This window comes from Lissotriton vulgaris, chromosome 4_1, assembly GCF_964263255.1.
Source record: "Lissotriton vulgaris chromosome 4_1, aLisVul1.2, whole genome shotgun sequence".
NCBI classification, from domain to species: domain Eukaryota; kingdom Metazoa; phylum Chordata; class Amphibia; order Caudata; family Salamandridae; genus Lissotriton; species Lissotriton vulgaris.
In genome coordinates, this window is record NC_141691.1 from 1,874,745,935 (window position 1) to 1,874,772,814 (window position 26,880).

The following is a 26,880-nucleotide window of genomic DNA, read 5'->3' on the forward strand; positions in this document are numbered from 1 at the left end:
CCCCTCACTGTCGCCACTCCCATCTATTGCCACTGAGCCTTGCTGCTGTGCCTGTTGACCCCGCCTACAGCCGGGCCCACTCCACCCGCAAGGCCGGCCTTGGCGCTCCTGCAGCAAACGCTGCACTGCCTCACTTCGCCCCCAGGCCACGGCCAGGCTTCAAACGCCTAGCGGGCCGTACCCGACAGGGCAGCTCGAACTGCAAGGACACCAGGTCCTCCTCCGGCCAGCGCCTGCCCCTCTTTGTCCACAGCGCTTCGCGGTGGAGGCGTCTCGCCACCTAGGCCACCCGCCAGCAACTCAGCAGGTCCCACCGCCAGTCGCGGACTTTTAGCTGCGGCGCGCTGCGGGCGCCATTTTCACGTCTCAGACCGTGCAGCCCGGGCCGCCGCGCACTTGCCGGGAACCACATGCGCTCGTCCCCCGTCCTCTGTCTCAGCTGCAGGAGTCGTCCGAAGCACCCCGCGACAGCGGTAGCTCCGAGCCCCAGCCGCCCGTCAGTAGCTCCCCAGGCCCCACCAACAGTCAAGGACTTCTAGCAGCCACGCTCTGAGGCAGCTGGCGCCATTTTCTTACAGCAGGATGTTTAGCCCCGGGCAACTAACAACGGCTGGCGAACACTTGAAATCGGCCCTTCACGCCTCTAACTGCTACCCGCCAGCGATACTCCACAACACGAGCCAGTAAGTGTCCTCACAATGTCGGGTGATAACAGATTGCAGGTGTTTTGCTGCGATCTACTAGCACAGCTTCCCTAGTGTGCGGCCATCTTCCTTGGCTGCAGGCCACGCACCCCCGAAATTGAACCACATTTGAAAGACTTCATGCTTCCCAATTAAAGTTCGATTTTTGTATATTTTGTGTTTGTAAATTAACTGTAAAACATAATTTATTCCTCTGGTTGATGTACATGTTTTTGCATTTTTGTGCATTGTTTTGGGGTTAAAATCGTTGAAAATGCTTAGGTCCCAGCCTTCCAGGAGTGATTCAGTGGGTGTCTATAAACATCAAAAGATAAAGAACCATTGGCCTGGATGAATATGGCACGGTTAAGCCATTAGAGTGGTTAGGAAACGTTATGGTACATTGATCAATTTCCCCTGTATTGGATTACAGGTTCTGTAGACCTGCATTGCAATGTGATTTCACAATTCACTTTTTGATGATTATAAGGCTGCCTCCCAGCTAAGTGATTGTAACTTACTGGAACTGCATTCTCCATTGTTGCTACAAAAAAGATAATTTTGGTTTTATTTGCTATGGGGACTAAATGTTTTGTTGCAAGGTAAAGAAAATTAAATTCTAGGAGTTATATTGTAATATTTCTTAAATCAGACACCATTTGGACATAATGGTATGTTAGGAGCATTGTACCTACCTTCAATGTCAAATCATAATGCTTTGTTTCACTGAATGGAGTCAATGAATGTTTTAACCAACACTCTTCCCCCAAGAAAAGAACAGACCTTTCAACTTTTAGGATAAGAATACAAATCCACACAACTGAGAATTATATTTAAGCAATTGAATCTATATGTAAAACACTAAAACTACACTTTCTTTTCAAGAATAATAAAAACTAAATAACATTAGGCTGATGGAAAATATATGCACAATTGAAAACAAGTAGTTGAATGATACCTGTAGTTCTTTCACAATCATAAAGCAAAGTAGTCTGTCCAATCCATTCAGGCCAAAGGTCCCCAGGGAGTCTTGAATTTCTGAGAAAAGACGTCCGCTGGTAACTTCTTGATGAGTTTTCATATCATACCATGTGCTCATTTGGTCAATGTAACAAGTGGCTCTAAGGAAATAACCAGAATACACATTTTTACACAAGCTTTGATGCAAAAAAAGGATAAAATGTAGCTAATTCTCGGGGACTTACTTGGGATCTGTAATCCTCAGTATTTCCCGGGAGAGGCGGCCGATGAATGTTATAGATTCATCCACAGGTGGGAATTTAGGGATAGGAATATGAGTAGACTGATAAATACTTTCCCAATCTTGAATCTGAAAGAAATCCAAAGAGAAACAGTTATAAATAATGGCATTTTACCCGACTCCTCCTCTATCAGAATAACCAATAACTATTTATATGACAAAATACAAATATTACATAGTCTGTTTTGAAGTTCCCAAAGCAACACAGACCACTGAAAGTTCAATTAAAGAAAAAGGCCTGGTCACGCACTGGAACAGGAATTTTGCTCACTGCACTATGCACCAAGACCACAATGGAGTCCATGTCAGTTTGTTCACATTGGGCACCAGCATGCTGTGTGAGAGCTTGGTAACAAGTGCAGTTGTGGCTTTGATTCTTTGAATATTGTATATTTTTAAAAACGTATTTACTCTTTCTAGTCAACAAATTTAGGTGGCGGGACAGCCAGTTCTGGTCACTGGGCCCACAACCTCAAAACCGAAAACATGTTGGTGGTATTAATGCAACTAAGAGGAAAGAGTTTAAAAACAGTGTTCTCTAGAATGTATTTCCCATTGTTAATTAAACCTTAACAAGAGGTAGAAATTGAAAAATTAAGTGGTGATCAGCACAGATCCTAGTTACTGGCAGGGCACAGTTTACTAATATCACCTTCATAAAGTTTGGGCCACATCCACATTTTGTAATACCATCTAGCTAAATCTCAATCTACTTGCCCAATAAAGTGGAACTCTAACACATGCTTAAATAGATTACATAAATGAAACACCTTTTTAATGGAATCAATACCTTTGTTCTAAGGAAGTTATTGCACTCTTGCTCCACGTTGTAATTAATGATTCTGGACACTTCTTCCTGCCAAATCTTCAGCCCATAAATACTGACATAATCTTGAATATACTCAAAGGAACGGTGGAATCCATCCATGGTAGCAGCCATATCTTTGAGCTTAGGCATTAGTTCGCTAGACTGCAAAAAAGAATAGTTTAAGAAAAAAAGATCATACCCCCTGATTATTTGAATATTTTAAGACTATATGCGACAATATGCCATCAATTTATTTTTTTGAACACATACACAGATTGGATTTAGAATGGTACAAATTGTTAAACTATAGACAATGCTTCCTTGGAAATGCTACAACCAAAAAAGCTACGTCCTTAATGCCTGATCAGCTATAAACTCGAATCCACATGCTTCTGGTAAAGAGGAGTCGAGTAGTTTATATTTTATGTGCCACAAGCGTGGGACACACTTGTTATTGACAACAGCAGGGAACGAAATGTAGTAGCCCCAAGAAAGAAACTGAAAAGCAAGTTAGCATATTTTATAATTTTGTGAGAAAAAAAGACTGCACTACTTTGGAAAAACAAACCAATAGCACCACTGTCCCCAGTGTATCTAATGTAACCCAGTTGCTGTTCTTCTCTCAGCAAACCTTTCAAGATCATGAGAACCTCCACTTGTATTATTTTGCCACTTTGCTCTGAAATATCTCTCAAAACTCAAAATAGAAAGAGTTGGCTGAATAGGACATTCCTATCCATCAAGGGAGGTAATCACATCACAAATAAAATATATAAGTAAATGGACACCCACAGATATTGTAGTGAATGTGGTGAAAGATGGAAAGTTGGTCTGTATAACAGTCCTGCACATTAAGAGAATGCAAGAACACACTGGAAGATACCTTTGCTTTAGGGTTAAATATCAGACCCTTGTGGAGAGCAAGAGCAACTCGTTTAACAAGCTCCTTCCTGATCCCATCTTCTAACAGCTGCTTTGGGTCCACCTGAAATAACGTATGGAATTAAAGTTACAAATATGAAGAAGTATTTTGTTCAAGTACAAGCATAAATCAACTGAATTTTTACGCTATGTGCAATAAAAAGGAGGGTAAAACTTTAAAAACATTTTTGTGCAGAGTATCAACATTCTGAATATCAACTCAATGAGGAAGGCTTTTAGGATATGGTTTTTCAATAACAGAACAATTTAATCCCAGTGCCAAGCAGCTGCAAGGTGAACATGTACTCTACAGATGCATTAATACATCATTACATGTGTTGCACTACAACAAGGGTAAACAAGGAAATTGGCCAACTACAGTAACAAAGGAAGGTTGATTAACAAAGCTATTCATTGTGCAGATGTTTTAGGTAAAAACGAATTGGATATAATTTATAAAGAACCACTGCAGATATATATGGACACAAGTGATGCTTCAGAAGCCACAGCCCAACCTCATTTATTTTAACATTGATGATACAAGTTGCAGGAAACCAAATTGTTGAATTTAAGAGAAGAAATTCGGGCACACAAGAGACATTTTGGGCACAATATCTTCAAAAGAATATATTCGCAATGAGAAGCCATGAGCACAATTTTGAACGTCTCAGTGAGAAAGAATAGGTTCTACCACTGGAATATTGGTGGGCTGTGTCTGAATGGGAATTGGAAACATATGTAGCTGTATCGGATGAGGAGAAAAGTGTGACCCTCTCAAACATGTACACATCTGAACCACGAGCTTTGTAGTAGTCCACATTTTAAGAAAAAAATTAAGCAGAAATATTTCTTACATATAAACACAGCTGTCCCACACACCATATAATGGAAGCATTACCTTGATTATACCAACCAAAGTGGTTTTCATCATTAGAATTCCTTCAGTAAAAACTGAGATGGCGTGAGTGAGCCTGGCAACCTATTTGAGCAAACACAAGGAAGAGAAGCATCATCAGTCAATTCCCAATTGATCTGATCCATTCCAAGTACAATGCTTTAATTGGTGTTTATGAGGCTATGTTTAGGATTTGCTGAATACCACTGATTAATAGAGGTAAAATACCTAAGGAAATATCGGATTTTGTATGGCATGTGCACAGTATCTGTATGCATGTATGTGGTATTTGTATGCCGTAAACCAAGCCAAAATGCAGAATACAATACATATCAAACATGGCTACATGTTTTTCACAGCACATGTATACTGAAATGTTCTTGTACAGTGTGCGTTTTCTGTTTTTGAAACGGTCTCATCTACATCTTTTCGTTAACTTAAAGGGTCTGCTCCCTCAATGTCCCACACTTTTTCCTAAGATTACAAATGTTCAGTCTTCAGATCTCTTTATAGGACACCCCTCAAGATATGTTCTGTACTTAAGGCAGTAACCAGAATGATGGCTGTTGGACTTGGCCCTTTTTGCAGGGTCATCCCTGAGCTTTTTGCCTTCCTCCTATATTTATTCTGACCTGTTGTTGGCTATTTTATGACTCTGGCACTTTACCACTGCTGATCAGTGCTAAAGTGCATATGCTCCTCCTACTGTAAATTAATGTATGTATTGATTAATGGTTCCATGATTGGATGTTTGGTTTACTTGTCAGACCGTAGTACAGTGCACGGAGTGTGCCTAGGGCGTGTAAATCCAAATGCAGCTAGTGGGCTTGCAGCACTGGTTGTGCCACCCACAGAAGCGGCCTTGTAAAACATGTCTAAGGTCAGCCATTGCAGAGCCTGCGTGCAGTCTGGTACTGTCATGCTGACTGGGCAAGTGCACCCACTTGCCAGTCCCTAAACCTTCCCTTTTCTTCATATGAGTCACCCCTATGGTAGGCCCAAAGGCAGGGTGCATTGTTAGTATAAGGTAGGACAAGCCCTGATGTGTGTGGACATGTGTGTGGCATGTCCTAATAGTGAATTACAGCCATTTTCGTTTTTCACTATTGCAAGGCTACCTGTTCTCCGTAGGCCAGAATGGGCTGTTAGAATTGTTACATTCTATAATCCTAGCAGACTCAGAGAACATGGTAGTAATTAGAGTTTAGTATGTGTGGACTCAGAATAATAAAATGCATCTTTTAGTAAAGTTTATTTTAATATTCTGTGTTTGCAAATAACACTTTTAGAAAGTAGGTATTTGCTTGCCTAACCATTTGAGCCCGACTCTGCGAGGCTGTGTATTCCTTGTCTGGTTTTGTGAGTGACATTGCTGGGGAATTCCAGGAGACAGGCTGGGGCAGCGTGGTGGTGAATAGGGAGATCTGCATCTAGATGGGAGGGAGGAGTTGCACCTGGGACCTGAATAGGGCTGGGCCTTCCCTCTACAATGCTGGCTCAACCCCCTGTGGTGTGTCTAATGTCTCTGCCCTGCACACTGAAAGAAGAGAAGGAAGACTTTCAACAAAGTGCTCCTGGACTGTACTTGCCTTCCACAAACCTGGCTCCACCTCCCGTGGGGCGTCTGATGTGCCTGCCCTGTGTGGTGAAAGGGCAGGAGAAGTCTGGTAAACAGAGTGTATCAGAACTGGCTTGAACTGGGCACAGGCCCCTCTCCCCTCAGAGAACAAAGGATTTTGGGGTATAAGTATTGGGACCATGATCCTATGAAAGTAGATCACTCCTGGAACTGACAAGAGAAAACCTCTGCTGAGGAGAAGGAACCTGAAGAAACTGAGGAGAGACTATTCCCAAGCTGAAGTGGTGCTTGGGGGATTGGCCTGCAGTGGTTGCCTGAATGCCAAAGAGAGGAGAAAGACTTTGTGGACTTTTCTTTCAACTTGTGCAAAGATCTCCAAGGGCTTGGAAGAGAGCGTGCCCCCTGACCGAAGTCCCAGGACTAGTGGACTTCACCAGCCTTTGTGAATTGCTGCTGGAAACGAGTGGCTACAGAGGCAGGGAGCTGTGACAAACTCTCACGACCGGACCAGTGTCTTTTAGGCACCGCACCAAGCAACGTCCACCTTGAACAATGCAAGCTCTGCACTCATTGACCCCGTCAACGAGCCGTAGCCTGCACCGCGACTGGAAGGGCACCACGACGTGCAACGCCTCATTACACCGAATCGAACTGGTCTGACCGACGCGGTCACTGCTGCGGACTTACAGTCCTGTGACGGCACGGGAGTTGGGCACCGCCTCGCACGCTTCGCGATGCACTGCCCGACTCACTCCGCTATCCAGACTGACCGACGCCAGCTCCCGAACTCTGGCTCTGTCGCCGCACCGTAAAACGGGAAGCACCGCAATGGGCAACGTTCGCCTAGAACAACGCAAGCTCTGAGCTCACCGACTCAGTTTCGACGCCGTCAACGAGCCGTAGCCTGCACCGCTACTGGAAGGACACCGTGACCTGCAACGCTTTCTTTTTCTACACCGCGGCGAACCTCGGAACCGGCTCGCACAGACCCTTGAATTAAGCCTTTTTAACCTGAACTCTTGAAACTTAATAGTACTGTGGATTCTTTTTGTCGTTTATTGGTCTTGTGATAACTCTATATAAAGTATACTTATTTTTTATATAAAAACCTTGTGTGGTGTCCATTTGTAGTGTTGTCACTGGGTTATTGTATGTGGTCACAACTGCTTAACTTACATCGCCTTGACTGCTCGCGCAACTCCACCTAGAGGGTGAGCAGGGGTTATTTTGAGAGAGTAATTCCCTAATTCCCTTGCCCTCACTAGAGGAGAGGGTCCCTGCTTGTCACAAGTACCTACCTGTGCCAACCAGAGACCCCCAATTCTAACAATGGCATTTGGAAATCCATTGCTGAATAACATCCCATCAAAACGACACATATAGGCATGTCAACACATATTCATATAAGAATCCAAGTGGACTCTGTATTCTCAAATTGTTCTGGTGCCCGAGTCAGAAATCCTCTGACAGTACCCCAATTCCTAGGTATGCATGGGCAGGTTCCTTCACCTCGTAGATTGAGTCATGATAAACAAGTACATGATTTTATCTTTGGGGAGAGGAAATCCCCTATCTCGCTTTCTCTTCAATTTCAAGAAATCCATTTAGAGGTGAAGTCCAATCTTTAAAGTAACTGTTTACAGGCGGGCTATCTGCACTATGGAACCCCATGTGGAGCTACATATCTTCAAAGCGGAGAGTAGCTAATCAACATAAAAGAGCATTCGTGTATTAAGGGTGCCCATTAGTGTGTTTTTGGGACATCGTAAGACTCTTGTTCTGGTTTCCAGTAAAGAAGAAATTGAGTCTACTCTGCAAACTGAACAGGGGCAACATTTGCCATTTTTCTTTGAATATATATAAAACATGTGCTTCATTTAAGTTTGAAATTTGATTTTTTATATATTTTTTATTTTTCTCATTTTTAAAATGGGTGTTTCTATCTTGTTGGCCTCAGCACACCCCAATCATTCTCGGTCTCCTTTCTTTTTATCAGCTCCCTTTCTTATTCTATTTATTTGCCCTTCTAGCACTTTTAGTCTATAACTCCCCATTCATCCCACTCACGTTTTTTCGCACTGCCCCCAACTTCTCACCTCAGGTGGAGGATAGAAAAAGAACACCTTGAAATTTGGGATTTCCAAACTTACTGCGTCTTTCTGACGAAATGTACCCTGAATAACCATTTGTTTCTTCTGCTGTGGTACACTAACAAAGATGCCTTTAGTCCATAATTATTACTTAATTTACAGAACATCTTTGGGATGTATTTTTGGCACCCATGAATAATTTTTTATTAATCACACCCTGTAATTTATTATATTATTATTATAAACACAATACATTCTTGATCATCAGCACAAATGATTAGGGTATAGCCCCCGACTCAGACAAGCCCCATAAGTAGAAGGCCTCAACAGTTGAGGTAGAGGGAAAATGACAGACCCAAACTCCTTACCAAAAAAGACCTGAAAATACGCCTATTGAGATACATCAAATGATGAGGGATCGCAACTTTAGCATTTATAAACAATATTCAGGCCATGGGAAAGAGTTGCAACGAACGAAGATGGCATCTCCAGTTTAAGTCAAGACCTGATGGCCTCCCAATCCTCGCTTGGAGTTTGTACAAGACTATACAAAACTCTTCAGGTCTGTCCCAATTATGGAACAGAACATTGCAGTTCTAACAGAGTGGGCGCATAGAGTGGCACTACTGAGGGATGGCCCCCAGGCACATCCTCATGAAATCTTGGCGAAGGTGGGGTCCGGTCAGCCGAAGGACAGAATCATCAGGGAAGCAAATAAAATGGACACCCTCTTTAGAGAAAGCACAGGATCTCTCGCAAAACACCCTCAACAAACAACATGCACTGGTTCTTATTGCTATTTTTGACAGTTTTACACATATTACAACTTGGTCAAATAGATTTTTTTAAGCACGGGGCAATTAAGTAATTTGCCCAGAATCACACGACGCCGAGACTCAAATCTGGTTCAAAAGTAAGAAGCTCTGGCCACTAAAGAGGAGACAGACCTGCAATAGAAGGACCTTTCAATTTGCCCTGTGGCTCTAACTTAACTATAAGGCACCCACAATATGCACTGTAGATGAAAGCTTCGATATCTTATTGGATAGCTCCCAAACAACATTGTCCCAGAAGTCACAAGAAAAGGCAGAGACCGCTCCAGAGACGTGGGAGAGACTTCAACCATGAAGAACGCTCACCAAATTGCTTGAACATTATATCCATATGTGACAAACGACTGCTGAGGCTTTGGAGAAAACAAAGAGGGACTGTATGCTCTATGACATATTTTACAGTAGGAGTTTTTATTCACAAAGTCTTTGGGGTGGAGGTATGGGATGGAACGGGAGAGTGGTTGGCCAAGACGTGCCTCCCCAATACATCAAGTATGTATATAACCTTGGCTTGAGGGAGGCTGATGGTTGATAGTCATACTGAACGATCTATGCTATTTAGGTTGAGGATGTTGTAAGGGAATAGGGTTGGGTGGGAGGGTTGGATCACTCACAGACCTCGAAGATCAGGAAGGGAGACTCCATAAGTACCTTTTGAGAGCAATCGCCTAGACTAGGTAGATCACTGATAATCAAGTGATCTGGTATTTTGTCACCTTGGTGAAAGTATTCACAAGGAATATCAAGAGGTTGCATTCCCCAATTAAGAACCACAAAATTTAGAGGGCAGCTCAGGACTGAAAACATTTTTCAGTGAGATTGGCTCAGTTTGTCATGTGCAATCATATAAAGGGAAACATGTGAAACTCCAATCTAGGTTATTTAGTCTTTTAGGTTAAATGGACTCCATTCAAATCCACGGTCCTAGTATCATGTTTCCATTTCTTTATTCAGTACACCCTCTCATCAGTTGCAAATGTACTGCCTCCTGATCCCGTGTTCAACATGGGTCTTATTTTTCTGCTTCTGCTCTCCAAACGCCAATGCATCTAGGATTGCATCCTTTATCTTCACCCATCTTGGATTTATGCTGCTGCTTTGTTGTGTGATGCAGGTCTTGTCTATTTGCTATGTGCCAGTACTCTGCAATTAATTACCGGCATCCGATGGACAGCATCTGAGGTTTCATATGGCCACTGCAAGTGTACAGACCAGTATCATACTATGAGTCGAGCAGCAGCGTGAAATCAAGCAACTGCATTTCAAACCCCCTCATTAAGTCACATACATAAAGCCCCAACTGGCCTCATTTACTGGCCCTTACTCAGGTCACCCAGATGAAATACAATACGAGATTAGCCTGCGGGAGATTATATACAAGACAGAAGACTTGCTTTACACACTTCTCTGTACTACTGATGGTAGGCATTTAGCCACCTAGCTGCAAATTTGGATTTGAACTCGCTTCATCCTTTTTATTTTCTTCCATACCAGGTACCTTCAATGTTTGATTTGGTATGCCCTTTAAAAATAAAGTACAAATGTAGGCAGGTTTTTCTACCGCCCCCTCTCCCACTCCTGCCGTGACTCTTTTTTTTTTTTTTTTTTAATTGCGGCGAAGATAGCAAAAAAGGCACAAAGTATACAGTCATCAAACCAGTTGACATGATAGGAACAGGTAGGCCATGGCCAAGGTGAGTACACAGCCAAGTACGGCCCACATCCCGGAGGCAGGGCGGCGTCAAAGTGAACCCATAAGCGAATAGAAGGATCTGCACTTGTGCTCCAAATAACAGATAAACAGTATCAATGTCTATGCCATTTTCTTATGTTGCAGTTCCAAACTATATAACGGTAAAACACTAACAAACCCCCCCCCTCCCATGAGTGGCAATTCTAGCGCTGATCCGATCACAGAAGGAGATAAATAAATGCATGCAAGGGCCAATTAGAACGCGGTCATTACAGTACAATGTGGTCAAATGGGAATTACAGCTAAAGACAAACGTATCCAACACGGAATATTGGCATGGCCCAGGAGACTACTACATTACCTCCCGACACCCCGCTCCCGACCCCCTTCACCAGACTCCGAGGAAGCGGAGGAAAACAACTCAGCGCTGGTGGCGTCCGAATCATCCCCCTCCATCCCCTCGATGCACATGACTCTCCAGGCGAGTAAGTCTTCCTGGAGCTTCTCATCTCTACGAGTGCGCTGCATATGTGTCTCCTCTCCCAAGGCCCATTCCCTGGCATCCCGTAACCAATGAGGTATTTCAGGTGCCCTCTGGCCCATCCAGGTAATGGCCACCCGTCTCCTCGCCAGAACCAATAGAAGTTGGAGCAATTTGTAAGATAGACCCTTCCTCCTTGGCTTGGGAACTAACGCCAGTAAACAGTGAAGCGGGTCTAGTTGCAACCGAAGATGTGTGATCCGGGTAATGCGAACCACCACCCCATGCCAAAAATCATGAACCAAGGGGCATTCCCACGCCAGGGGATGGAATCCCGCCCTCTCTGCGCCACATCTAGGGCAATTATGGCTTCTATCTGAGGAAATACGGTGGAGGGAGACAGGTGTCATATAAGTGTGATGAACAAAGTTAAAATGGATTAGTTTGAAGCGCGCATTGCAGGATACCTTACGAGTCAGTAATCCAATCCGCTTCCTCTGGGCCGGATCCAATTCGATCCCCAGGTCTGCTTCCCAAGCCCCCCAAGCTGGCGCCACCGGGGGAGTTGAGTCCCTGCGCATGGCAGAGTAAAGTAGGGAGACCAGGCGCCTACCTCTACCACAGGATAAGATGATGTCCAGGGTATTAGTGAGCTGGGGTTCCTCTGGGAACTGGGGCCACGTCGTTCTGGCCACATCCCTAAGGAATCTGTAATGCAAGTACTGGCCCTCACTGAGCCCAAAGGAGTCCACCGCTCTCTCAAAGGACACAAAAGAGTCGTCCGGATAAAGATCTGCGAGGGTTTCGCAACCGCCCAGTCGCCACTCACGGAAGGACATATTCGCCTCCATTGTGAGTATCGGGGCCAGGATCCAAATGGAGAGCTCCCTGTGGAACGGCGCGCGTCGCAGAACCCTCTCAACGAACCGTTGCCAAATGTTAGCCGTATGCCGTACGGCATAGGGCACTGCCTTGACTCATTAAGGCTACATTGCATCTACATGTTCCCATACCTGACTTGCCCATGTAATTTTAAATAAACATGGGTTTTAACAGTTGCTTCAGTGGCTAGGGAACCCAAACACCACTGTCTCACCCATGTTTTGCGCAGAGGTTGCTATGTCACATTTTCATGCGTCATCATTCATGTCTGTACATTTTTCAATTAAGTTTTATTTTATTAGGAAATCCATATGTTTACTTGCATTCCATATGTTTACTTGATAAAGCCCACAGTGCTACCACTGCAAGGGTGAACACATTTTGGCTGGAAATCTTGGTATATACAACTTAAATATTTTTATTGTACACAAATGGAACTGGAACATCTTGATGAATTAAACTGGCTGGGACTTTCTGAATTGCATAATACGAAAGTAGAAGAAATCCTGTCACGAAAAAAAAAAAATCAATGCATATGGAAGGCTGACTTATCTTAAAAAAAAGATTGATTTGTTTTTATGATGAGACACATTTTCCACCGTATACTTGCCTCAATAATTCTTTTAAATCTCTATTTAATACTACTGAATTTCCTTCACTATTTCTTTGGGTAGCACAGTCTCTATATGTAATTTGTGTTCAGATTTCCTAATTGACTCAGACAATACTTAGCACCACTGTCTGCTCCCACCCCATGTTTTCTCAAATAGGAAAAAAAATAAGCAGCAGTTGTTCCTTTTCCTGTGTATAGCCTGTTTAAAAAAGGTCTCTCATTTGAGAATGCATTTGTTCCTAATAGGCCACAATTACCCCATTTGCACCCAATTGCAGAGGGTCACAAATAGCAATCTGCCAAATTGATATTCAATAGGCAAGTGGATCCGCAATGTCCTGCAAAACGGCTATTTGTAATGAGACTTCTTTTAAAATAGATCACAAACCAGATGGCGTTGAATATGCACAGTGATTTGTGAATAGCTATTATTACATTGGGTCCTAGGTATCATTCAGGTTGGCATGTTTGACGTTTATGCACTACAAGCAACTAACCCGAAGATTTCTTGCCTAGATGATCAATTAATTGGAAGAGGTCAGCAATTAGCAGCAGATGGCTCTCTCCAGTCTTCCAGACACGTGTGCACCAATTTAACAGAGACATTGGTTGTGTTTAATGGGCCTAGCATCTGCAACAAACTTTCACTAGCCATTATTTGTATCTTCCTCTATGAAAACACACCGTAACCTGTACACTTAATTCACTACCAAAACATAAGTGTTATATTTGTACAAAATTATGTTATATATTTTCATACTTTAGGTATTCTTTATCTTGTCTAATAACATGATTAGTATGTGAATGTAAAGGAGTATGGAGCTGCTACAATAATGAAGGGGACTGTAATATTTAAAAAAAAAAATTTTGGTAGAGTTATATATAGCACGAACTTGACCCGAATCGGGTATCAGAGCGCTTTACATAGCACCAGTTACGTTACATGAGGACACTCATTCATTTTTGTTAGGCACGGGGAGATTTAGTGATTTGCGCAGAATCACAGGATGTTTGAGCGTCATTACCGAGACAGCTCAGTTCCCCAGGTCTGAGGTCGAGCGCCTTAGCCGTTAAGCCAAAACCTTCTGAAAACATTGGGTCTGAAACACGCTTGTATCACTATCTGAATAACCCTTCCTGCTTCAGACTGTGCTATTGCAAAGAACACGTATTCAAACTGTCTCTGTTGCATCCATCAAGAGATAAAAATAGATGCTTTCTTCACTGCAAGAAAGCATTCTTCCTTTTGGGTGTCTGGCTAAAAGTCAAACATAAGGTAAATTCCACGACCAAAAACTTAATAAAAAGTATTTATTTTACAACTAATTATCTTTTTTAGTTTTACGAAAAAAAACAAGACTGGACAGTTTTTACAGTACACATCTCATCACCACCAAATATTACAAAACACATAAGAGAAGTAAAACAGAGTAAAGAATAATGAACTGATAAAAGTCCTACGGGTTTGGAAAATGGACAAGAAAGCTATTCTGTTCAGAAATATTAAAAGAATCTTTACCTCATACCGTGAACCAAGTTGAGCGTAGTCCCTTAACTTGTCCTTGTCCAGACGGGTGGGAACCTCAACAATATTGTGAGTCTGGAGCTTTATGATCTTGGCAAGAGATGTAAACATACTTTCTGGTATGATCTGTAGAACCTTTTTCGAGAAAAAGATTGGGGCCATAAATGGATTCATAATATTGAAAACATGTGACATTTTGATGACCTGTCCACATTAGAAAGCTACACCTTCCATAGATGTCTTGATGTTTATTTATATGTTGCATATTTAACATTCTTTAATGCCCCTTTGATTTTAAGAACTTATGGATCCCTTAATGGTGTCTTCCAAGCCAATTACTGCTTTATTCGACAACACAAGTCATAAAAGCATATAGCTAATACAAACCTACTCAGAAAATGCTACCTTTATAGGGCATGATAAAACAACGTAGACTAAAATAAAAGCAATACATTACAAAATGTCATCAGTAAAAGAGATAAAAAGTTTGTTAAGAGACTGATTAGACAGCTTCCTCCTCTATTTACATACAGAAAACAGGTCAAATAGAAATGAATAGTAACAAGTTCCTTTGGGATCTAGAGGATCTGAAACACTCTGGGTCAGCGGAGAAACCTGCACTATGCTGACATGATTTGGTCCAATGATTGGGACATTGTGAATGCACGCAAATTATGCTACATGAAAATTGGGTGTTTCTCTCCACTTGCCATGACGAAATAAAAGTCAAGCCTGTCTATCAGTCGGTGTTGGGCTCTGTTTTTGGTGAATGAAGGTTCGTGTTACCAGGATCTCCATTCCTGGCTTTGAGAGCTCGCCCTGCAAGTCCGGGGGCCCTGGTAAAATGGAGATGCTTTTCTGATGTTTATTGAGGGGCATGGACCCCTCGTGGATGCGCCAGCAAAAGGACTTCCATTGCTATTTGGCAGCTTTCCGTTCGAGAAAGGGAGAAGGGAAGGATTTTTCTTTCTCTGACGGCACCGCAGGACTAGCAAACACTCTGGGTCAGCGAAGAAACCTGCACTATGCTGACATGATTTGGTGCAATGATTGGGACATTGTGAATGCACGCAAATTATGCTACATGAAAAATCTGCTGTGTCTCAAATAAAAAGAACATTGCATTTTGGGGGTTCCAGTATGTGGATTTAAAATAAAAAAGACTCCAATTAATGAGTGACCAATACTCGATCTAACTGAATTTTTATCTACCCACTGCCAATAATGGGCTTTCAATAGCCTTGGTTATAAAGACGGGCTTGAGAGTGGATTAAGCCAATAGTCCCCAAGACTTATGTCCACAGGCAACTTGTGGACCGGTCTCAGCCATGGAATTTTATTAAATTTGTCTGTAGCCATCATGTCCCTTAATGCGTCACCAAAATATGACAGCCGAGGCTGAAACCACAGCCTTTTCCAGAATAACAAGGCCGCAGTATGGCTCTATTGGCCAATGGACGATGTCCCATTCCCATCATCGAAAGACTTAACGTAAATTAACCACATTGCTCAAGAAGCGACTTTCTGATCTAATCACCGAGGAAAGGTCATAAAATACACATACACAACAACAGTGTCTTACCGCTTAAAAGCATTAAAATAGGACGGGGTGAACTTACATATGTTCTTGTTTCGGTTTTAAAATTTCCCTGTGGAAAGCCAGGTGTCTCCCAGGCTTGAGGCTATTCTGTTGATGGTAGCCTCCACATTAGCTCCTGCATGGTGATTCACGAAGTTAGATACTGCTTTAAAGAGCACTTATTGTGAGGTGAACCCCACGTACAGAGAGAGGTCTGTTCAGATCAGTCACATGTTTCTCTGGCAGTTGTGCCCTTTCGAAGTCTAGCATACATGATGCAATATGCTTAATTTGCTGATTTTTGCAATTTAAAAAAAATGAATGGTGCATTTTTATTGCATGTTTACCTTGTATTAAGGAAAATGCTACTTACCAGTATGCATCTGTTCTTGGCATGTAGAGCTGCAGAGTTACACACTATGCATAGATGGCCACCTAGTGTTGGGCCCGGATGTTTGCAGTTTGTTTTGTTGTAGAAAAGTCTTTGGAAGTCACAGGATAGGGGACTCCTCCTTTGGATGATACTGCGCATGGGCATCGTCTCCATCCCCAGATTGTTTTTCGCCATTAGGGAAGTGATGGAGCTGTACAAGAGGTAGTGATGTCCATGTGATATGTATCTAATTAAGATAATACTGGAACAGATAAAGGTAGCCGGGGAGGCGGGTGGCCGTGTGTAAATCTGCAGCTCTACATGCCAAGAACAGATGCATACTGGTAAGTAGCATTTTCCGTTCGAGGCATATGAGCTGCAGATTACACACTATGCATAGATTGTACAGCAGTACCCACACCTAGCGGCGACCAGCAGTATCTGTTGCAGTTGTATGAAATGGTGTTTTTAGTACAGCCTGGCCCACAGTGGCTTGTTGTTTAGTTTGCACATCTACACAGTAATGCTTTGTGAATGTGTGCGGTGTAAGCCATGTAGCTGCTTTGCATATATCATCTAGGGGAATGTTCCCTAAGAAGGCCATTGAAGCCCCTATTTTCCTTGTAGAATGGGCTTTTGGAGGAATTGTTAATGTACATTTGGCTTTGTGGTAACAAATTTGTATGCATTTAACAATCCACCTCCCGATCCCTGATTCTGATATGGGGTTGCCTTTATGTGGCAGTGAAAAAGACACAAAAAGTTGTTTTGTTTTACGAAAAGTTTGTGTCCTTTCGATATAGTACAGTAATGCTCTTTTGACATCTAAGGTGCGTAGAGCTCTTTCTACGACTGTTTGAGGCTGCGAGAAAAATACGGGCAGCTCAACTGATTCATTTAGAATTTAAATGTAGTGTATTTTGTAAAGCGCACAGCTGCCCCAACGGAGCGTCCCGGCGCTGTATAACGCTGTGGAACCCTTCCTGGCTCTCCCTGTGAGATGCCCCTCCTGGGCACCCCCAAGGTGAAGCCAGGCATCCCAGTGTTGTAGGGGCCGTTGTGGAGATTAAGCAAGCTATTGCCCAGAGTTGCAGCGTGGGACCCATGATTAGAGTAGGCGCCGAGGGGAGAATTATCGAGTCCGCAGACATTGACCCCAAGAAGCCTGCCGCATCGGGACTTGAACCCTGGTCCCCGGCCTGATCTCTGCTTCAGAGTCTGCCGCTCTAACCAGTGAGCCACACTTCTCCACTCAGTTGAGCTGAATGGTGAAATGACTTTAGGAAGGAATTTAGGATTAGTACGAAGAACCACTTTGTTGTGATGCATTTGCAGAAAGGGTTCTTGAATGGTAAATGCATGTAGTTCACTAACCCTTCTGAGAGAAGTAATTGCTACTAGGAAAGCTACTTTCCAGGTTAGGAATTGCAATTCACATTTATGTAATGGTTCAAAGGGAGGTCCCATTAATCTTGTGAGAACAATGTTTAAGTTCCACACTGATGCAGGTGGCGTTCTAGGAGGAATTATTCTTTTGAGTCCTTCCATAAAAGCTTTATAGCTGGTATTCTAAAACGAGATAGATGTTGTCTATTTTGTAGGTATGCTGCAATGGCAGAGAGGTGTAGTCTGATAGCTGATAGGCTAAATTACACTTTTGAAGGTGTAATAGATATCCTATGATATGCTGAATAGACACGTCTAAAGGATTTATTTGGTTGTTTTGGCAGTATATGACAAACCGTTTCCACTTAACAGCAAAACATGCTCTGGTAGTGGTACGTCTAGCTTCTTTGATAACATTCATACATTCTGGAGGAACGTTGAGGTAACCAAACTATGACCTCAGGAGCCAGATCGCTAGGCTGAGCTGAGCTGGATCCGGGTGTCTGATCTCTCCATGGTTCTGTGTTAATAGGCGTGGAGATAGGTTTAGTTTTTGGTGTGGTACTACAGACATCTGCAACAGCGTGGTGTACCATAGTTGTCAGGCCCAAGTTGGAGCGACTAGAATGAGCGTCAGGGAATGTTGTTGTAGTTTGCGTACCACTAACGTAAGTAGTGGGAGAGGAGGAAAAGCGTACGCAAATAGTTTTGACCAGTTGATCCATATCGCATTGCCTTTGGACAATGGGTGTGGGTATCTGGGGGCAAAGTTTGGGCATTTTGCTTTTTCGTGGGTGGCAAAGAGGTCTATCTGAGGTTGTCCCCACATTTGAAAGAACGGATGAAGAACTTGCGGATGAATTTCCCACTCGTCGATCTGCTGTGTTTTTCGACTTAGCAGATTTGCCATAGTGTTTTGTACTCCTGGGACGTGTTGTGCTAAGAGGAAGATCTTTAGTGGTATAGCCCATCTCCATATCTGCTGTGCTAACTGAGAGAGCTGCAGAGAGTGTGTTCCCCCTTGATTGTTTATGTAGTACATGGCTGTCATATTGTCTGTGCGGACTTAGACAGCTTTGCCTTACACTTGAATTTCGAAATGCTTTTAGGGCTAGAAACACAGATAGCAACTCCAAATGGTTGATGTGGAGTAACTTTTGTTGGGGTGTCCACCTACCTTGCATGATGTGATGCAGTAGGTAAGCTCCCCAGCAGGAGAGCGAGGCGTCCGCTGTCATGACTATTTGAAGAACTGGCTCTAGAAATGGTCGCCCTTTGGTAAGGTTTTTGGTGTTCCACCATTGTAGAGAACGATGAGTCCGACCGTCTACCAACACTAGGTCTGTTAGTTGACCTTGAGCCTGGTTCCATTGGCGTGCTAGGCACTTTTGAAGTCGACGCATTTGCAGTCTTGCGTGAGGTACTACAAATTCCTATGAGCTGCATGAACACTCGAGCTGGTAGCGAGTGTTGCGGTTTGAATTTTGTTAGGAGAGTTTGTACACTTGTTATCCTGGCTGGAGAGGGATAAGCTAGTGTTAGTTGGGTGTTTATTGTAGCGCCAAGATACTGTTGTAGGTTCGAAGGTTTCAGATGCGATTTGGTGTGATTTACTGTGAATCCCAAGTCGTGAAGCAGTTGAATAGTAGCGTGAGTGTGTTGTACACACTGGCTGTATGAGCTGGCTTTTACGAGCCAGTCTTCTAGATATGGGAAGACATGAATATGTTGTCTTCTTAAGTGTGCTGCTACTACTGCTAGGCATTTTGTAAACACCATTGGCGCTGTTGTGACTCCGAATGGGAGTACTTTGAACTGGTAGTGCTGCCAGTCTAGCACAAATCTGAGATATTTTATGTGTGCTGTGTGGATAGGAATATGGAAGTAGGCGTCCTTGAGATCTAGAGTGACAAGGAAGTCGTTTAGTACCAGAAGTGGAAGGACTTGTTGGAGTGTGACCATATGAAAATGATCCAACTGTATGTAAATATTTAGAGGTCTGAGGTCTAGGATGGGTCTTAGAGATCCGTCCTTCTTTGGTTAGGAAATATAGGGAGTATACTCCTTTGTTTTTCTGATGCTCCCGAACTATTTCTATTGCATTTTTCTGCAGGAAGGATATTACTTCCTGTCTGAGCAGTGTTAAATGTTCTTGTGACATTGGACGCTGCTTGGGTGGTATGTTTGGGGGGGTGGATGTTAGTTCTAGACAGTAACCTGATTGAATTATTTGAAGCACCCACCTGCCTGATGTGATGTTTCCCCAGGCTGGCAGGTATTGTTGAAGCCTTCCCCCGACAGGAGTGGAATGGGACGGGGGAAGGGGGAGGGAGTCATTGGGCAGGGGTAGAGGCAGAGCGGGAGTTGTTATTTTTACCTCTGCCTTTGTTATTGTTGCCCCTGTAACCACCCCTTTGGTAGCCCTTGCTGTAAGTGGACTGTGTAGGGGCTTTGCGTGAGGTAGAAGGTGTGTCTGAAGAGTATCCCCTGGTGGCACCCCGATAGGATGAGCGTCGAAATGAACGTCTGGGAGCCTGCGACTGAAGGGCTCCCATAGATTTGGCGGTATCTGTATCCTTTTTATTTTTTTCAAGTGATACATCTACGTTAGGTCCGAATAGTTGTTGCTCATTAAAGGGTTGATTAAGAATAGCACTTTGTACATCAGGTTTGAACCCTGAAATGCGTAGCCAGGCATGTCTACGTAATAAAACGCTGGTGTTAACTGTCCTAGAGGCAGTATCTGCTGCATCAAGTGCACATCGAATAGAGGTGTTAGTAATATTTTTCCCCTCTTGGATAAGCTCATTTGCTCTATCCTTGTACTTATCAGGGAGGTGCCTCATTAATGATTCTAATTTGTCATAATGTGCCCTGTCGTATCTGCCTGTGTATTGGCGATACGCCACATGTTTGCTGCTTGAGACGCTGTTCTTTTCCCTGATGCATCAAGTAGCTTAGACTCTTATCTGGTGGTGGAGCTTCACCTGATGTTTGTAAGTTTGCTCTCTTGCGTGCATTGAAAACTACAAGTGAGTCTAGTGGTACTGGGCCTTTAATGTATGCTGGGTCTGAGGGGGCAGCTTTATATTTGTTCTCTATATGAGGGTTAATGACCTGAGTTCTGACTGGGTCCTTGAAGACTTCAGGAGCATGCTTAATCACTCCTTTAAGGATCGGTAAAATGGATGGGGACCTTTGTGCATTATCAAGTTATCCATTAGGAAGTCTTCATCTACAGGGTCTGTATGCATGTCTATCCCATGATATTGCGCAGCTCTGTGAATTAATTGATTGAAACCCATAGTGTCTTCTGGTGGGGAAGGCCTTGAGGGGTATATGTCATCCTGAGGGACATTTGGGACATGTGGGGTGTTGTAATCATCCCACTGGTCTGGTGATCCTGTAGGAGTAGCTGGATCAGGTATGTTAACCCCCATATCGTCAGAGCTATCATCCCTGTTGTCATCGTCTGGTATGATAGAGGATGCTGGGGAATGTTGTGGTATGGGGGGATGTGGTGATGGTACAGGTGAAAGAGAAGGGGAAGGCAGTCTTAAGGGAGAGGAAGCCATGTCCTTTTTCTTTGAATGCAGAGCTGGAGCTGGTGTGTCCAGTGGTCGCTTTTTTGAAGCCAAAATTAGCTGTCCAGTGATTGGATCTTTAGCTAGTCTTCTGAGCAGGGTCTGGATAAAGTAAGTCCTCTGCAGGAGGCCGATCTTTTGGTGCGGAGGAAGGCTTCGGCACCGAAGCGGTTTGTTTTGTTTTTTTGGAAATGTCTTTAACCGGAGAAGCAGGAGTCTTTTTTGGCTCCGAAGCTTTTTTCGGTTCTGAGGATTTTTTCGGCTCCAGTATATTTTTGGGATCCGATGTTTTTTTTGGTTCCAGTGGTTTTTTCGAATCCGAAGCGGGTTTGCTGGGTTCCGACCTGGGTTTCAGTGCCGAAGGAGTAGTGGTATGTTTGGCACCGATGGTTTGGATGTCGGCGTAGCCGGTGAAGTTGTCTTTTTCGGTGCCGGTAAATGTACGCCGGCACCGTGCGAAGGCCGACTTGAGCCTGAGTCGCCTGAAGGCTCAATTAGCTTCTTAGTCAGGCCCAAAGGTGGGGCAGTAGAAGCAGTGTGTCGGTGTGCACCCGAGCCCGAGGGCGAGGGTGTGAACGGGGCCTTCTTTGGGTGTGTCGAGGAAGGGTCGGGGTCGACGATCTTACTTACGACCCACTGTGCTGGAGTGACGTCCTCGACTTCGGAGTCTTCTGCCTCGGAATTGCTGTTGACATCGTGTTGTTCTGGAACGTTTCCGCCTTCTTCAAAGATGTCGTCCGGAATCGAAGCTGAAGATCGAGCCATTGTTCTCCTCGCTCTTTGGTCCCGGATAGTCTTTTTGGAGTGGAAAGAGGCACAAGCGGAACAGTCTTTGGCCTTGTGCTCCAGGGAGAGGCAAAGGCTACACACTTCATGAAGGTCGGTGTGGGGAAACTTCGACCCACATTGAGGACACTTTTTAAATGGTGTCCTTTTCATGAGTTGGAGTCGAGGCCTAGTTAGGCCCGAAGGCCGTCGACGACGACCGGAATCGAAGTCTTTGGTGTTGAAGAGTAGCGTCAACTGGAAAAGCGTTCGAAACTTAATTTCTGTAAGTTGGTGAGGATTGCGCACCAAAGGAAATCGGTTCCAACACGGAGCGCTGGAAACACATCCGAGCCCGGTGGCGGAAAAAAAACTATCTGGGGATGGAGCCGATGCCCATGCGCACTATCATTCAAAGGAGGAGTCACCTATCCCGTGACTTCCAAAGACTTTTCTACAACAAAACAAACCGCAAACATCCGGGCCCAACACTAGGTGGCCATCTATGCATAGTGTGTAATCTGCAGCTCATATGCCTCAAACACATAGTTTCCCTTTTTGCGGTGGTATCTTCCTGTCTGAGCTTGGCAGAACTTTGTCCAAATGAAGATTAAGGTGAATAATGCTCAAATCTGAGATGCATACCCTCATTTTTTGACAATGGGTGGGACAAAGATGATTACCCTTTAGTTAGTAATAGTGATTGCGTTTGGTGGCATTTTAGGAGTGTCTCGGTTATAAAGAATGAAAATAATGTTATGTGATTTAACTGGTTAAAAAGAGTGCAGGCTACAAATGTAAGGATCAGTAATGGGTTGAGGTGATGGAGCCTGTGCCACAGTTGGACATATGTACCATTGCTGGTAGTCCCTCTTGTTACTTCATGTCTTCCGTAGATCACAGGATGATGACAGAGTATGCTCCATGGTAATGGTCACTGGCAGGTGGTTGTGCACTGCCCGGTTGACCAGACTGATGCCCATGTGCTTAGCATGTATTCACTGCAGTGGCGCAACCCCTGGCCCTCCAGTTCAATGAGTTGTGTACCAGTGCAGTTGTGACCAGGTTAGTAGTTTCACCACTCCCATCAGTGGCAGCATTTTGTACCTAAACTAACTCACCATTAATGTCTCTTTTGAACTATACGGACTAGCTGCTCTGCGGCCACTGGTTTTACACTCTTCCACTCCTGTGCTAGGTACTTACGGCCATGTCATTACACTGCAGTGCATATACTTGAATAGACTTTGCTTCTGCTGGCACAAACTGCTTGAGTTTTTCAGTGGACTTAAATATATTTTTGTTTTGCTTTTTATAGGGTGGTGTGTTGTAGGTTTCAGTGTTTTCTTCTTCCTCATAGTTAAAAAAATAAAATTAATAAATTACTGGTTATCTTAAACGGAGAGTCATACATTCATCAGCAGTCCTGGACAGTGGATAGTTTGCTGGTGAAATCTCATTTGCACTCTAGGAAATCTGGTTTCTTCCAGGGTTATATGTGGGTTTTTTTTTCCTCCAAAGAGTGTAGACCTCAGTAATTTATTTTCCATACCATTTGTAGTAGATGCGATGGAGCTACAATTTATTTTACCAAAAGTAATGCAAAATTAAACATTTAAAAATATATATTTTTAAATAATAATTTACAAAGTGCTATCTACATGGAAATATACCAAAAATTATAATATGGGAACCTTACGAAAGTAATTAAATGTATTTTAAAAAACTGACTAAAAGTCCTGTAAGTAAATACTTATGTATCTAATTCATGGTTAACCTCATTACGTTCTCTGTGAGCAAGCTCCAGTGCTACATCCTCCTCTCCTCCTGCTTACAACACTTTTTTTATTATAACTTTGCAAGAGGCTGCACACAAGCCACACTACTCTAGAGCATAGCTTAAACAAATAAGCAACGCCAATAGCTCTGGCGAAAAACTTATGAGGTCCCAAAGACGAGACCTATTGGCTTTGCCAATGCTTATTCTGCTTACATTTCAGCCAGCCTTCCTGCGCCAAAATTAAATTCAATTGATTTTAAACATTTGTGAAGGGTGATGATTTTTTACTGGGTAGGAGAGCCCATTGTAGTCTATGAAAGATACTTTGCCTGCTCGGAGAGTGAAGCTGAGACCACAGAATGTGGTAGCTCGAAATGATGGTGCTTTCTGAAGAGACTGCTAAAAGAGAGTACGTGAAATGCCGGCCTGTGAAAGGCAGAGAGATGAAGGGCCCGGTATTAAGGGCAAACAAAAGTGAGCTCCACATCATGGGCCAACATTTGGGGACAGAAAAGAGGAACATTTCCAACAGAAAGTGAGCCAATCTAATTTTGCCATTAATTTACACTTAATTGGAGGAACTAAAGCTGCTTTCTTCATTATAAAAATTGCACTCCCGCCTAAATAGGAATCTCTGATCCATAATATTTAATCCCTTCATTTTGACATCTTTAGTGCAGCGATTTTTCCTCCTCTTTTAACTGTACTTTCCCATAGCAGACTCCCCTTCAAGGGTCAGACTGGCTTATAGGGCAATAAGGTAATGGCCGATGGGCTGGTGTATGGGCCAATTTTTTTGCTCTTTGTGGGCCTGTTTTATAGTCTGGTGGGCCGGTTATTTTCGGCTTTGCCTGCACAGACACACCCAACTAAGTTTTAATATTTAAAAAGCAGGTATAAAATTAAACAGCAAGTAGTACCTCTTGTAAGTTAATCTACCAATTGAAGAAGTCAATGTAAGCAAAAAAACAACTTGTTTAAGCTGTCAGCACAGATTGTGCATCACACTGGCCCCTCCATAGGGAGTCTGATGGTGTTCGCAATTGAGTCACAGGTGGGCAAGGTATGCAAACGTCACACTCAAAACTGAGCATGTTGTACTTAGCTCAGTTCACAAAGTATGATGACTTTACCAACTGTGCCATACTTCGTTTGAGGAGGTTTTCCATATAGAAAAAAGTTTTGTGAGATAATTTTCAAGTTAAAAGTGGGATTTTGTAGGCCCCAGATTTAGAGGATGTTTTCATCACTAGTTGCTTTAAAAAAATTTTTTATACTTGGGCCAGTATCTAAAATGTTCAAAGTTTTAAAAACAATGTAACATTAGTAATGGAGGAAAAACCTTTGTGGCTTTGCACACTGGGAAGTACCTGGTCAGTAATGGGGCCGTGGTGAGCTTCAGATTTTCACACAATCATGCTGGTATATCATGTTAATTATTATATGAGAAGCAGGCATGAGGAGGGCTTAAGAGCCGGAGAAAAGGTGGAGGAATGCAGATTGTGAGGGGTATCAATGCCCCACTCTGCATCTCCAGCAGAAACCCCATTGGCGAGTTCCAGCTAGGACTTGAAATGTGTAGCCTGTTCTGGTGACTCTCACTAGTTCAGTCTGCACATATGGGTCAGCCCGGTCCCTGCTGCAGAGGGCGTGACTCTCCTCTGATGTTAACCATCTTCATACAGACTGTGATACCTTCTGAAGTGTGGTGCTTTTGATATGGATGGTGGAGTTTGGTGCTCTTGAAATGGATAGTGGTACCCTGCTCCTAGTCTGGAGGACTCTCTTACTGAGTGGGGCTCCTCTGTAGACTCCAAGGTGCTAACTAGGACTGCAATACTCTCCTGTCTGTAGAATGTGCTCCTGACTTTCATACCCTCTTGGTCTGCAGGCCTTTCATATAGGCTGTGTGGGACACTGATAGAGACTGTGGTCGCATTCCAGTCTACTGTGCTTCAGTTCCATTACTATCCTCATGTGAGGGGCTTAGATATGGACTCCCTGACTCTTCTATTGTGAGGTGCACCCACCATAGCATGGAGGATGTCTGATATTAGCCAAACACTGTACATCACAGCACAGCGACACCCCTAAGCCATGATCTCTAAAAAGAGTAAAATTCCTTTGGGACTGTTGAACAAATTTAACAGATTAGTACCTTTAGCTTGCAAGCACATGTTGGCAGCCTTCAGAGTATTTCATGTTGTGCTTTTTCCTAAAATCGATTACATTGAAGAGGAATGCATTTTGCTGTGGAAATGATGACTATATTTAAACAATTTCTATAATCCTTATCTTGGCATGTATAGATTGCTTTGACAAATGATCATTTTCTACAGCACGTAAAATACAAAGTAGTCAGCAGAGAAGCTTGCAGTTAACATGTAAAACAACCCTTTAAATGTAAAGTTTGCTTAAGGTTGTCTCTTCCCTTTACAAAATGTGCATGTCACATTTACTTGAGAAGTTTGGAATGCCACAATACCTGCAGCGAGCACACATTTAAAAGGTACCCATCTGTGGTGTAGGCATTGAGTTCATGAATCTAATATAGTTTAGATATGCTGCTGATCATTACTGACTCTGGGAGAGTGCCAGTGGCAGAAATACGCTCCAGGCTTCAGTGGCACTTGGACCGGAGGACAAGGGGCAACTGATAGAGGCCCATTTGTCATACTTGCACTTGTGACCTCTGCAGCATTGTAATGCAACTGATAGCTTCTCCACTTGTTAGCTGCCATAGTGGGGTTGTCATTACACTGTTAGCAGTCTTTATATATTTCATCTGTATTTCTTAAGGAAAACCGGTCTCAATACAGTCAGTTGTTCAACTCCTCGTCTATTCTGTGAGAAGTATGTGTGTGTGTGTGTGTGTGTTGGATGACATTATGATTAAATTGCCTCTTACAGATTCCATACAATGCTCAATCCGCCATGCACTTGCCCAGAGCTTTCAGCATTGTTCCACATATTTAATTATAAGAGTAATCTAGATACTTCATGTTCACCTTCGTTACCTTTTATTTCCAGAAATGCTTTGTTAGGTCTGGTACATCAGTGGGCTAATATATCCACTTCGGGAATCTGTGTTTGATCTCGAACAAACATTTACATAATGGTGTGTCACTCGGTCTTTCATTTTTCTGAGG

At 43.3% G+C, this 26,880-nt stretch overlaps 1 protein-coding gene across 1 annotated transcript in view; it reads right to left on the minus strand.

The window, feature by feature from the left end:
* Positions 1-26,880, minus strand: part of WASHC5 (WASH complex subunit 5) — a 402,037-nt gene that overhangs the window by 222,672 nt on the left and 152,485 nt on the right. Inside the window, exons 16-21 of the mRNA XM_086966205.1 lie at positions 14,259-14,399; positions 4,572-4,652; positions 3,636-3,737; positions 2,735-2,914; positions 1,889-2,013; positions 1,642-1,804 (exon numbers count right to left, since the gene is read on the minus strand). Coding sequence (XP_086822331.1) covers positions 1,642-1,804; positions 1,889-2,013; positions 2,735-2,914; positions 3,636-3,737; positions 4,572-4,652; positions 14,259-14,399 — 792 coding nt within the window. The remainder of the gene's footprint in view (positions 1-1,641; positions 1,805-1,888; positions 2,014-2,734; positions 2,915-3,635; positions 3,738-4,571; positions 4,653-14,258; positions 14,400-26,880) is intronic.